At 46.1% G+C, this 14606-nt stretch overlaps 1 protein-coding gene and 1 pseudogene across 1 annotated transcript; both read right to left on the bottom strand.

Annotated features, from left to right (window-relative positions):
- Positions 1-3135: 3135 nt before the first annotated feature.
- On the bottom strand, positions 3136-3890 carry LOC147982267 (uncharacterized). Its single transcript, XM_087516254.1, has 2 exons — positions 3297-3890; positions 3136-3186 (listed from the first exon to the last, which is right to left on the bottom strand). Exons 1-2 carry the CDS (start codon positions 3888-3890, stop codon positions 3136-3138), a joined length of 645 nt encoding a protein of 214 aa, XP_087372380.1.
- A 9110-nt stretch (positions 3891-13000) lies between these two features.
- On the bottom strand, positions 13001-14369 carry LOC147982266 (uncharacterized; annotated as a pseudogene).
- Between the last annotated feature and the right edge of the window lie 237 nt (positions 14370-14606).

The raw sequence follows: 14606 nt of genomic DNA, 5'->3' as shown, positions 1-14606 counted from the left end.
TCTGTCTAGAAATTTTTTGATAGAATGAAATGCTTTATGTGTTATTTACAATTGCTTTTAAAAATATTTTTCCAGAGGAATTAAATAAGTGTTGAAGGCAGGAGCATTTTCCACACTCCCTTGGAGCAAGGCAAGCCACACCCTCCACTTACATGATTGCAATGCAATGTCATGGTTTAAATAATAAAACATGGTTTACTTTGAATTAGTTGGAAATAGATTATCCATAGCTTCTTTGGTGATAATATTTGGATATGCTATTGCCATGCCTACTTTGCATTAGTAGGATCAACAGCTATATGTTCACTATATTCATGAAACAACATGACCATGCTTGATATTTTACTTATGGAGTAAGTAGAAATGACATGGCTAGATTATTCATTGGATTGCTAGTTGGATATTGCTATGACTTGGATCTTAGGTTGATAAATGATATCAGAGGAATTGTTATGACAAATATAATCTCGGGGATATAATTCCTCCACTCGTTGATCAAGTCATAGTGCCACTGAACCGAACTTTTCAGTGCAGCCACATTTGTCTTTTATGGAAAGGCCCTAATTCGGTCTATCGTTGTGCCTGTTATCCGTATCATCGAAGAGGGGAGGTTACGCATTCGTGCTACCGGCGGCGATAATCTTGTGATCCCGAGTTGTATGACCATGGGTCCCCGTTTGGGACAATTATTGGGTCGCCGTTTGGGACAGTCTTGTTTAGCCACCAGGTGGCAGGTGTCACGGGGGACACCAGGACATGACCTGAGGGGTATGTCAGCGATATGGTAGAAGTTCTACGAGGTAGACGGGTTTTATTGAAGCAGCACCAGTCCACTCGTAGGGGAATTGTACTGAGGTACGGGGCCATGAGCTTCATAGTGTGGGTAAAGTGCGCAACCACTGCGGAGTGTTTGAATCTATTTGAATAGCTGAGTCCACGGTATTGATACAATTCATACTAGGTCACACTATTGATCAATACCAGTGAGGAAATGACTTATCTTTATGGTTGAGTAAGCAACAGTTTGGCAGGATGCCGGTGATGATCACTTGATGATTATGAGGTGATCACGAGGATAAGTTGACTGATTGGATAGTCAAGAGTAAGATGGTCCATGCGACCTTAAGCAACGATTTATCATTATAACTAGTTTATCAACATCATGCTCATTATTTCTTCCACACTCGTAATATTTGTTCATAACTTAACTTGTAATGCTATATTATTGTCTTGTCTTGATGCTTCTGGTTGTTGTGAGCTTGCGAGTACATTCAAAGTACTCACCAACGTGTCATGCCAGATGCAGGTAATGTCATGATTCCGCATCTCGAGGATCCCGAGTCTGCGAACTAGGAATGTCCCGGCAGTGTCCCTTTGGAGTGTAGCCCATCACCATTGCCGTTGTCCCGCTGCTACAAATGGAGGCTAGCTTATTCACATACAATAGGTGTAGTGCCACCTTGCCTCAATAAACCTTGTACATGATAGCCCTTGCACCCATAGTAATTGCAATAAAGAGTTGTTTTGTTTTATATCAAGCAGTGGCATGTTTTAAAAGATGTTGATCTTTGGGCTAGAACACGGGACGTTTCAGTGCTGAGTGCTGCAAGCCGGGGTGCCACACAGTGGAAAAACAGAAAGCTTGCTTGATGGGAGACACATGCACGTACTTTCTTTTGCAGAAAGAACATTTTTTTTGTTGCGAAAAGAACACATGCACATACTGAACGTGAAAAGGCCCTCCCCGAAGCGTCTCCACCACGCCCCCTCCCCATCGGGCCATCGTGGATAGAGAAGTGCTTGCCGGCCGTTGTGGCCTTCTTGGGAAGGAGAAAGGAAGGTGGGCCGTGGGGTCTTATGGTCGGACCAGATGAAGGTTGACCGTGTGCCGCATCGTTGGGAGGTAGGGAGAGTTAGGGCATGACCAATGCATAGCCCCAGGGTGATGCCCCGTAAGCCACATATGACCGGATGTCAAGAAAGTAGGTTCAGATGGAGCAGCGGGATCTACTACAGGAGGCAGGTGCTTGGGGAGAAAAAGTATGGTCTGATGCATAAAACTAAAAAGGTCGAAGTGGAGACTAGAGATGCATGTGTAGTTTTTTTGAACATTCAACGGGGGGCGATCGCCCACCTGAAGATTTTTGTATTTAAAAGTAATAATGAAGCATTACATCACACAACACACCCACAGAGTGCTAATGGGGGTGGGGGGAGGGAGAGAGAGAGAGGGGCTCAAGTACAAACATCTGCGCACCATTGACGCAACGGTGCACAGTCTACGCGGGATGGAGCCCGAACTATCCACAAGAGAAGATGCTCTGTAATCAAACGCCGCAAGTCCACATCCGAGGTACGGATGTTATCGAACACCATCTGGTTCCTGGACTTCCAGACCACCCAGAGGACAGAGCACATCGCCGTGCTGAGGAGAGGACGGCTCCAGGAAGGGTGACAAGCAGAGAAGGCGGCCCAAACTCTTTCCACCGTGCAGTCAACCGGCAAGCAACGACGATCGAGGATACACGCCCACACCTGACGCAAACGGGGGCATTCCAAGAAGAGGTGCGTGATTGTTTCCGACCGCTCGAGGCAGAAAGGGCAATCGTCATAGTCAAGGAACCCGATTCGATGAAGGAAGGCCCTTGTACGGGTGTTGCCATGCCGTAGAATCCAGGCGAACACCTTGACTTTGAGGGGCATGAAGCCGTCCCAGTTTAAGTCGTGCAGGGGGAGCCCGCAGCCAGAGCTTTTGATCATATGGTACACCGCACCCGCCTTGAACTGTAGACACCCCCCCAAGCGAGTGTCCGCTCATCATTTGTCGAAGAGAAACGCACGCGAGCAAGCGCGGACCGAAGTAAGTGGAGCTCCAACTCAGTAGACCTAGACAGACGATCATGCATAGGAATTGCATCGGGACCAAGCCGCCCAAAATCCTCCAAGGTTGCGCTGGGGTGGAGACAGTGTGTGTACGCGGCGGGAAGAGCGGCCGCCAAGGCCCCGAGAGAGGTCCAGTTGTCATGCCAGATGGACGTGCCCACCCCGTCCCCAATCCTTACAGAAGTTAGGGAACGATAGAGAGGGACCAGGGAGGCGAACGCCTTCCAAGAGGATGTCGAAGCCGCGGGACGGTCACCCAAGTACCAACGGCGCGCCCAGGTAGTCCAGGGGGTACAAACGCCACTGAAGATTTTATGGACCATCTTCAGCAAGAGACATGTGTTCTGGACCTCAATGTCGATCAATCCAAGCCCCCCCTCTGAGCGGAGACGACAAGCCTCATGCCATGCAACCTGGCAGTCTCCCCCGGAGCACTCACTCGCCCCTTTCCAGAACATGGCCCGGCGGGGGCGGTCCATCCTGGCTACAACGCCTTTGGGGAGGGGTAGAACTGTCATGGCATGAGTGGGGATCGCAGCCAGAACCACAGAAGAAAGCGTCAAACGGCTCCCCTGGTCAAGAGTGTGTGTGCGCCATCCAGGTATGCGACGTTCAATCTTGATTGGCAAGAAATCCATGGCGCTAGCAGGCAATTTTTCATCACAGAGAGGCAGGCCGAGGTATGTTTGGGGGAACGTCGACAACGGGCAGCCAAGGTCCGCAGCTAGCAGGGCAACGTGCGCAGGGTCAACACAAATTGGGATGAAGGTGCTTTTGTGGTAGTTGATAGTTAGCCCCATGGTAGCAGAGAAGGCATCCAAAATAGACTTTAGCCGAGAGAGCTGCCCACGATCAGCACGGACCAACAGGAGGGTATCATCGGCGTACTGAACAACAGGACAGGGCAGGTCGTCGACAAGGGGATGCAGCAACCGATCAACGGAGTCATCCTTCACAATCAATTGGTGGAGAAGGTCCGCAACTATCAAGAAGAGGTAGGGCGACATAGGGTCCCCTTGTCGCAGCCCTTTTTTACACTGAATCCACCTACCGGGGACCCCGTTCAACAACACCGCCGTTTTGCCAGTGGTAAGGATATTATGGATCCAAGAACACCACCGGTCACCGAACCCACGTGCCTGCATGATTACACCCAGAGCGTCCCAGCTAACAGAATCAAAGGCTTTCTTGAAATCCAACTTGAGGGCAATCGTGGGTGCCTTTCGAAGACGGCAGCTCTGGACCAAACCCGCTGCATTCAAGAAATTATCTGCAATGCATCTCCCGGCAATAAACCCAGATTGTTCGAAGGACACCAAAAGCTCAATAAACTTCTGCAGCCGTGTAGTCAAGATTCAGGAGATGATTTTCATGATGCAATTTTGGAGGGAAATGGGTCGGAATCCATCCGCTGAGAGCACCATGTCACACTTAGGCAGCAGGGTAATAAGAGCACGATTAACACCATCCAGGTCCGCATCACCAGAGTAGAAATCATTCAAGAAGTCCAACAAGTCCAGAGAAACCATGTCCCAAAAGCTCTTAAAGAAGGCAGGGCCAAACCCGTCCGGACCGGGGCTACAGTTGGACCGCATAGCCCAGACCGCCACTTTGATCTCCTCCAGGGTGAAAGGCCTCTCAAGATCATCCAGGCGGGCACGCGCGCCAAGTACCAGTGAGGGTCAAAGCTCCATGAAGAGGGGGCGGCAGTGCCCAGGAGAGACGAATAAAAGTCCGCTAGCACTCTAGCTTTGTCGCCATGATTAAAATGAGCGACCCATCCGCATGCAGGACTTGAATCTGATTCTTACAAAGGCGGGTAGACGCGCCAGCGTGAAGGAAAGAGGTGTTGCCCTCGCCAAGCTTGCAGAGCCGATAAGCATACCTTTGCCGCCAATAAATGTCAAGTTTCTTGTATTCCTCGGATAGGCGGTCTTTAACAAATGATGCATGTGTAGTGAAGTATTTATTATCTATTCTTTGATGAGACCCACTATTGATAGCTTGCATTGAGAAGAAAGAAAAATATAAACGCCTCAAACTACTTTTTATTATAGGGCATGTGCATGAAGGAGGCGGAGGAGGATCCACGTCCTCGGAACAGGAGGTCTCTTCCCGCATGCTCCATGTGCTCTCCGGCCAAAACCTTAGCCGTATGGGAGCGAGAGGTTGAGCGAAGAAGAGGCCGACGCTGCTCTGTGGTGGTCATGAGTTGACCATGCTGCTGTATAATCACTGTCCATGGGAGAACGTAGAGAGCACAAAAAGCACATTGATTTGTCATCGACGGTGTTTTCTGTACAAATATGACGGTGTTTTTTTTGTAAAAAAAATACATCATGCCCAGTTTCAACTCACTGACAGGTGGGTCAATACACATAGATACACTCACATACGCGTATTATAATCGTATCCGCACGCTTAAATCAAGTTAGGTGACTACAAAACCGTATTTTTAAAGTTCTAGCACTAAATTGAACATACGACGCAAGTTCTGTGACTCCAAGTGATATTACCTCATTCTCAACCTACACAGTCAACTAACTTATCCTCAAATTAATTGAATGTGCTACTTGATTTTAGCACGTTGCATGATGAACCTAAAAATTTATCTTCATGCCCAAGTGTTAGATCAAGAGAAAAACAATGAGGTAATATTAATGGCAGTCATATAACTTGCATATGATGTTCAGTTTGGTGCTAAAAGTTGTAAAATACGTCATTGCGGTCACATAACTTGCCTATGCGTGCAGATACGGTTCTTTCGTATCCAGACGTATCTTGTGCTCACGTACCGTGTCAGCATGAATATGGCCCACATGTCGGGGGCGGTGAGTGGTGAGGTGTTGGGTGAGCCATGCATTATCTTTCTTTTGCAAAACGCAGCCTCGATTTTTATTTAATTACGCACATGTAGGCACACAGTATCTTTCAAGAAAGACGAATAAAATAGCGCCAGGGGACTAGAACGGGACGTCCTGCAAACTAAGAGATAACTGCACTAGCCACTCGACCAAGAATAAATTGACATCAAACTCACAAACAAAATTTTCTTTAATACAATGTTCGCTCAGCCCAACAAAGGAATAAACGAAAACTAAAAACATGTTCGTGTAATTCCCCGCAGGAATAAAATGATGTAAGAAAACAACTTATATTTTGTTGTTTGTGACGTTTCAAAAATGTTCTACGTTGTAAAAAAAGTATGTGATATTTTAAAAAATTAAAGATTTATAAAATATTTGTGTAATTAAAAAAAGTATGTTGCATTTTAAAAATGTTCACGCATTTCAAAAAAATATTCATGCGTGGAAATGTTCCTGTATATGTTGTTACTAATCTTGTTCTATTTAAGAAAACTACGCGGGTAATAGAAATATATGCACATTATCACGGAGAGAGTGGAATCATTCTGTTTGAGCGATCAATTTTTTTCAAATATAAAATTGTTGAAATTTTAAAATTCTTCTGGAAAATTCAGCTGAACTATATTTCATTTATCTAGATTTTCAACTTTAAAATTATTCGTATTCGAAAAAACCCCCGCTAATTTGCCTGAAAGAAATTCGTGTACATTTATTCTGCAATATATCTTCTTTTATCTAGATTTTTAAATTTTTAATTATTCAAATTCAGAAGAAATAGTTCATTTGTCCGAAAAATTTACGTACAAGCATTCTGACCTATATTTTCCTTTATCTATATTTAAAAAATTAGATTTATTTGAATTCGAACACAATTTCCGTCTATTTGTCCAAAAAAATGTGTGCATTCATTCTGCACTAGATTGTTTAAGTTAAAATTATTCGATTTTAAACAAAAATGTAGTTTATTTGTCTAAAAAAATTATGTACATTCATTCTGCACTTTTCTTCTATCTAGATTTTTCAAATTTAATATTATGCGAATTCAAACAAAAGTTTAATGATTTTTTTGCGGGGAAAAGTTTAATGATTTGTCCAAAAAGTTTATCTAGAATATAAGTTAGTTTCTTACATAGAAAAAAGAAAGAATACAAACAATAAATTGTGTATATCTCTTTAATTGCACATGCGGCGAGCTAGCCAGGAGGTCATAGGTTTGAACCGGGTCTATCCCTTTTTTGCACAGCTTTTCCTGTTTTAATTTCTATTTGCTTCATACTATCCATATAATATGGAGCTAACTGTGCGTACTAATCGCCAAACATCAGGTTAGTCGAGTAGTTCGAAGCCCAGCATGTACCCGCGTTTTCAATTTCATTTGAGAATTGTCCGTGTAGATAAAATGCAAGGGATCAGAAACGTTTGGTTTTAATTTTATTTGAGAATTTTCTGCATAAATAAATAAAATGCAAGGGTTAAAAAAACAGTGAAAATGGCCCCCCCACAACGTTGGCACGCCACGTGTGCCTGCGATACGATAGAAAGCACCGTATATGAACAAGAGGACAAGTTAGATGACCAGAAACACGTATTTTACGAGTTTATGCACCAAACTGAACGTCCCGTGCAAGTTCTATGACTCCCGATGTATTTACCTCAAAAACAATTATACATAGCTGCCTGTCCATGAGCATTTCTCTAAATCTCATTATGTTGTAGAGAAACAGAGCAGATTCAGCTTGGGTGGTTTGGATTATATCTACCAGCAACACACAATCCTTGATGTATAGGTTAACCAAATGAATAAGGGAGATACTATGGTGTGATGTGGTGTCGCGGAACGCTGACATTTTGCTGATGACATGCATTCATGAGAAACCAGCGTGAGCATGGCCTGAAGCCGGGTTGCCGAGGAATTAATTGATGTCTTTCTATCTAGAGGATTTGGACGCCATATATATAGTTCTGATTATACACATTGTACTATCAGATTATTCTGCATTTTATTATTAAACAAAGGTATACAATGCCTACACTTTGAATAATCCTGAAAATTTAATTTAACTAAAGGAAGTACTTTTTTCCTTTCTATCCATCTACTGTTAAGTTAGCATAAAAAACACCAGAAGAAAAAATACATCTAGGTTCGTAGACCACCTACAAGCAGGGACGGAGCCAATGTAGAAGCGTTGGGTTCAAGTGAACCCAACGACTTTTGCCTTGTACGTACATGTAGGTACGTGGTTGCCTGATCTGAATCCAGTAAAAAATCCTGCCTGACCCCATCAAATAACGCGAGGGCCATGTGAGAACAGGTAAGCAAAGGGCCAGCCCTAAGAAAAAGCTAAGCAAAGGGCCAAAAGCCCACAAGGAGTCCATGTGCCCAGGCGGCCAGGCCTAAACCGTGATTAGCAGGCCCCTTGTGATTAGTCACGTAAAGCAGCCACACGCGAGCCTCGTCGTCTGTTTCTTTTCCAAATCGCACCTCTCCTCTCGCCAGCTCGTGTTGTTCGGCACCTCGCCGCCGCACGCTGGCGGCAAGCAGGCCGCTAGCTGCAACACTTGTAGCCCAAAATTTGAGGTAATCTCTACTCCTAATGTCTGAGTTGGTACGCGTTTCGAATTTTATTTTCGTCCCACCTTACCCGGTCTTTTTTGGTACTTCTTTGGTACTTCCTCTCACCTTCCTCTCAGCCGCGAAAAATCAAAGAAAACCCCGCGATCGAGTCCCGCACACGCCCAACCTCCCGTCTCACGCTAAGCCGCATAAAACCAAAAAAAAAAAACCTCAAGCCGAGTCCCCCGCCCGCCCCCACGCACTCCAGGCCCTAACATCCCGTCGCACCAAGACAGACGAACCAAAAAAATCTACGAATAGTCCGCCGGTTATTTTTCGCTGGTTTTTATTTCGCCTCACCACTTTCGTTGGTTTTATTTCGCTGGTTTTATTTCGTCTCCCTCCCACCTGTCTTTTCGCTTCACCACCCACATAAACCCATCAGATTAGTTACCATAAAAAAATCGCAATCAATCAAGTATTGATGATCAGATTAGTTACCATATAAAAAATAAATCGCAATCAATCAAGTATTGATGGGATATTTCCTTATATTGATGTGATTTCCCCTTTTTATCATCAATCGTCTCTACTGCCTAAAAAATGCGTAGCTTTCCTTTTCGCTTCACCACCCACATAAACCCATCAGATTAGTTACCATATAAAAAATAAATCGCAATCAATCAAGTATTGATGATCGGATTAGTTACCGTATAAAAAATAAATCGCAATCAATCAAGTATTGATGGGATATTTCCTTATATTGATGTGATTTTCTTATCATCAATCATCTCTACTGACTAAAAAAATGCGTAGCTTTCCTTTTCGCTTCACCACCCACATAAACCCATCAGATTAGTTACCATATAAAAAATAAATCACAATCAATCAAGTATTGATGATCAGATTAGTTACCATATAAAAAATAAATCGCAATCAATCAAGTATTGATGGGATATTTTCTTATATTGATGTGATTTTGCGTAGCTTTCCTTTTCCTGCCAACCGACCGCGTCCCATCTCCCTATATCCGCCCTCGTTGCTCTGCCTCCCGCACGAAAAAAAACCCTCTCGTTTGACCTCCCCCAAACCCCGCATGATGGAAAAACCCAGCCGCCTGCTTCCCCTCCTCTCGACCGCTCCATACGTCCAGATCGCGGCCCCATCCCCATCCTCCTCTCACGTCACGGCGGCCGATGGACTGCCGCCACCACCCTCCTACTCTCTCGCCGCCGCCGTCCTCCCGCTCGCTCGCCGCCGCCGTCGCCACCAATCCCGGCGAAGGCGCCGTTGCTGCTATGTCGCCTCATTTCCCCATCCAAGCCTGACCATGGCAACGACGCCCTCTCATGTGTCCCGCGGTGACGTTTGGGGAGGCGCGACCACAATCCAGTAGGGATCTCACCGCGGACCCGTCCGCTGGGATGGGTATTGCCTCCGTTGCGAATGGGATCGAAGGGAGGGACTACTTCGTCGTCAAGGTCGGCGAGGCAGCGGCCGATTGGGAGCCCGGTTGTGAACATGGGAGTTCGTCCCCATGGAGGCGGCGGCCGTGGAGATTGGATGTGAAGCAACCCCACTTCCCGGTGGTGGAGGCTTGCCGTCCATGTGATCCTTACTTCTCCCGGTATCTCCAGGTGGCACAACACGAGACGGTAGACAATATGGTGGTGCTGCATTTGAGGTGAAACTGAAGACTCGGTGGTGCCAGTGCGGGAGGCCTAGTAAGTATCATTGGCCATGCTCGCATTTGATAATGGCGGCGAAGGCGAGAAACATACATGTTAATGATGGAAAAAACGTGAGGATGCAAGAGTTCCATGTGGAAGCTACTAGGTTGACATGGGCGCCAAGATTTCACCCTTTCTTGGACCAATCATAGTGGCCTGAGTACCATGGCCCTCATATTAGGCCAGACCCTCTTCTGAAGGTGGAGACGAAGGGTAGAAGGAGAACTAAGAGGTTCAGGGGTGATATGGATGACCTGGCTGGATACACTGGCATGAAACAATTTGGTAGCGGTCATTTCATGGAGGCTCCTGACACTATCAACTGTGGGGTGTGCGGTGAAGGGGGACACAATGAGCGGACATGCAAGAATAAGAAAACCAAAAAAAGAAAAACAAGTCGTGGAGGCGGCACCGATGGTGAACGAGGTGGAAGAGGTGACGGTGGTGGTGGTCGAGGAAGCACAAGTGTCAGAGGTGGTAGTGGTGGTCGTAGAGGGAGCACAAGTGCTAGAGGTGCTAGTGTTCGTAGAGCGAGTACAAGTGCTAGAAGTGGTGGTCGAGCTAGCACAAGTGCTAGAGGTGGTGGTCGAGCTAGCACAAGTGCTAGAGGTGATGGTCGAGATAGCACAAGTGCTAGAGGTGGTGGTCGAGCAGGCACAAGTGCTAGAGGTGGTGGTTGAGCAGGCACAAGTGCTAGAGGTGGTGGCCGAGCAGGCACAAGTGCTAGAGGTGGTGGTGGTCCGAGAGGAAGCACAAGTGCTAGAGGTGGTGGTGGTCGTAGAGGAATGGTTGATAATGGATCGGCCTTCGGTTATTTGCTTAATCCAGATGGTTGATCTAATAATAATGGTATATTATTTGTTCATATAATTCCTAGCATTTATTCATTTACTGTATTTACGCATTTACTCTCTTTATGTCTTGTGCTAACAATTGTTCTTTTTGTAGGCATGGCTTCATCCGGTTCCAGGACGAGGCCGGCGTGCGCGGACCAAGAGGACATGCCGAAGACGTGGATGGAGGCCAGTTTGGACAAGGAGAAGGAGAAGGATGTGCCCACACCATCATGTTGGTGTGGTGATGTTTGCAAGCTGAAGGTGTCCACTGACCGCAACAAGTCATGGACAGAAGGTAGAAGGTTTTTCGTGTGTCCCAACTATGCACATGATCATCGAAGGCCAACTAACGCATATGACATACCACCGGTATGTTAGGTGTACATACAAAAAACATTAACAAGTTGTCACTCATATGTCTAACAAAAACATGGTTTATATGTAGTCCCCTCCTCCACTTTGCAAGTACTTCACTTGGATAGATCACGAGGTACCAAAAGATGTCCAAGAGGACCAACGTCGAGATTGGTTACGGAGGCAGCGCCTATTCGAGGAGTCCTATGCACGGGGATTGGAGCGGGAGCGTTGTAAGAAGGAGGCTCGTGAGCGCAAGAAGCGTGAGGAAGAGAAGGCACGCAAAGAGAAGGAGGCTCGTCAAGAAGAGAGGGCAAGAAAACTTGCAAGGGCTCGCGATGCACAAGAGGAGGACGAGGCACGTGACAAGAAGGGAAAGTGGCCCCGTACTACTCAGTAGACAAATGGAAAAGGCACCGACATCGATTATGGACTTTTGAGACTGTGTGTGATGAACTTGTCATTCGAGACCTTGCGTGATCATGAACTATTTATGTCATTCGACACATCGTGTGTGATGAACTTGTAATTCGAGACTATTTGAGATTATGTGCAAACTATGTTCGTCATTCGAGAGTAGTTAGTATGCTTTGTTCATATTTTTGGTTGAGACTAGCATGCTTTGTTCATATTTAACAGTGTGTGCAATAAGTTGCTAAGAAAAAACATTAACAACAGACACTAGTGTGTGTGCAAAAACACCAGGTCCACACCCAGATGCCAAGGTCCATGGCGTCTGGGTCCTTATCCAGTTTGGTCCTTGGCGTCTGGCTCATTTTGGTCACGCAGAAGACCAGACAAATGCCTGATCTGTCTGATGGACACCCCAGACGCCAGGGACCATGGCGTCTGGCTCAGTTTGGTCACGCAGAAGACCAGACAAATGCCTGATGTGTCTGATGGACACCCCAGACGCCAGGGACCATGGCGTCTGGCTCTCACGCCCAGACGCCAAGGACCGTGGCGTCTGGCTCATTTTGCTCACGCAGGAGACCAGACAAATGTCTGATGTGTCTGATGGACACCCCAGACGCCAGGGACCATGGCGTCTGGCTCCCACAACTAGACGCCAAGGACCGTGGCGTCTGGCTCATTTTGCTCACGCAGGAGACCAGACAAATGCCTGATGTGTCTGATGGACACCCAGACGCCAAGGTCCATGGCGTCTGGGTCCCTAGCATTTTTGCAGTTATCTGTCTGATGGATAAGATTCGAGTGGATAAGATTCTTTGGGCCCACCTCTACCCCTCTCATCCATTCATCTCCACCTCTACCCCTCTCATTTCATTCATATCCACCCACTCTCACCTCTAGCCCTGCCAACGTCACTCCCTCATCCAGCACCCTAACCCCCCTCAAATCCAGTCGACCCCCAGATGCCAGAGACTGTGGCGTCTGGTCACCTGACTTGAAGCCAGACGCCAAGGACCATGGCGTCTGGTCCCCTGGCTTAAACCAGACGCCAAGGACCCTGGCGTCTGGGCCCCTGTAATCTTGAACTTGCTGTTTGATACAAGAAGATAACACATATATATTCATATGCAGGTTCATACAACACAGATTATGGCTCATTTCACAGAACTTTCACCACAACAAATTCTTGCATACAAACGAGAACAAGTTCACGGATTTTTCATCACGACAAATTCAAGCATAGATAAGACACCAAGTGCATACATAAGACACCAAATTCAAGACAACCTAAGAAGTTTTTACCACAACACCAAGTTCATGCATACAAACGCCACCTAGTTCATTCACTTCCAAACAAGAAGCTCACTTCCTCCTTCCTCTCTTCGCAATGGTTGCAAGTGTAGGCTCCTCCTCTTCGCTAGCCTCTTCCTCCTCTTCGTTGTATGCCTCCTCCTCCTCTTCGTTGTATGCCTCCTCCTCCGCCTCAATGTTGGTCTTATATCTTTGCATTCCTCTTGGGATAAGCTGATGAGGATACTCCGGACAATGGAATTGTGTGTTCCATGTCTTCTTTCTACCTTTCTTGCCTGGTGTCTTAGCTATGGCTTTGCCTTTCCTAGAGCGAGCATTGCCTTGTGTCGGTTGTGTAACCTGTGATGGTTGTGGGGCATCAACATCATACTCATGATCCTCTTGATGTGTTGCATCATACTCATGCTCCTCATGATGTGTTGGCTCCTCTTGATGTGCTGGCTCCTCTTCATGGAACTCCTCCGTGTCCTCATCGTTCTAGAGATAACGCCGTCTATTAGCTGTGGCAGCGCGGCTACCAGGTGCATACACGTCAGTGGACTGAGCACCATGGCAAGAAAGCATTGCTGCCATCTTATGAAACCGCTTCTTGAACTTCTGCAACAACACAAAATATGCTATGATATGAGATGCAAATAAATAATCCGCGAAAAGAAACTTTTATAATATATTGGTCACACCTCCATCGTGCTCCTAAGAGTCCTCTCAGATAATGCACCACCAGGTGGATGACTCAGTGCAACATTGGCATCGTTGACGCACAGAAGCAACTCTCTGCCCTGCAATTCATGAACACACCAAACTTATGTATTTGAAAGAAGACAACATGATGCAAGTATGTTAGAGTAATAGGTCAAACAGACTACCATTTCGTCATGCATCGGTGTGTAGTCAACATGAGCCCCTCTGGTGTCTCTCACACCCATGTTGAAGGTATGATAACCTTCTGCAGTCTCCGGTTCTTCAGACACCAACTCCGACCACTCCTCGTGAGTCCAACCTGGCTTCAGCTTTAACCGGTAACGATCCGCATACCACACTTGATACTTCTGATATGCTAACTGATTGTGAGGTCTATTCTCTGATTGCACTAGTGTGTCTCTTTGATTCCAAATTTCTATCCATGCACGGTGTTTGTTTGCCCAATCCGATATATTCTGATTGTTCCTTCGATCGAACCTACAAATGATGCACGGGACAAAGCATTAGCAAACATTGACTTATTCAATGCTCTACTACATACTCAAGGCATGCTTGCTTACCGATGCAGAGATAGCATTTCCTCCTTGCTCTCCTCAATTGGAATACCTTGTCTTCTTCCAAATTGTCTTGCCACACGGTCTACAAAGTGCCACTCGACTGCGAAGAAGCATATCATTGGGCACCTCGCCCGCCAAAGATGGCTATCACGCGTGCACATCTCATTAAGATCAAAGTCACGATCTTCCACATAAGGCAACCAATATACCTGCAAAACAAAGAGATACATTGTTAGCTACATAAGTTTTATTCTTGACTAAATTTTATCTTATCGAACTTCTCAAAACCTGCTAAGCAGTCAAGGTGTCCAGCTCGTTCATATAGCACTTGTATCGCACATGCGAGCTTCCTGTGTAGACTGTCACTTGTTCCCAATAGTAAGCAAGCGTAGGGCGCC

The sequence above is a fragment of the Triticum urartu genome, chromosome 3A (genome assembly GCF_056163025.1).
Source record: "Triticum urartu cultivar PI428250 chromosome 3A, HENAU_Tu73, whole genome shotgun sequence".
Taxonomy (NCBI): Eukaryota; Viridiplantae; Streptophyta; class Magnoliopsida; order Poales; family Poaceae; genus Triticum; species Triticum urartu.
This window is presented reverse-complemented; position numbering and strand designations above follow the sequence as displayed.

Coding starts and splice junctions, on each gene's coding strand:
- LOC147982267 (XM_087516254.1), bottom strand. CDS start 3,890: ATGTCGCCCTACCTCTTCTTGATAGTTGCGGACCTTCTCCACCAATTG. Junction 3,187..3,296: donor GCTCCGGGGGAGACTGCCAG/GTTGCATGGCAT, acceptor TAAAATCTTCAG/TGGCGTTTGTACCCCCTGGA.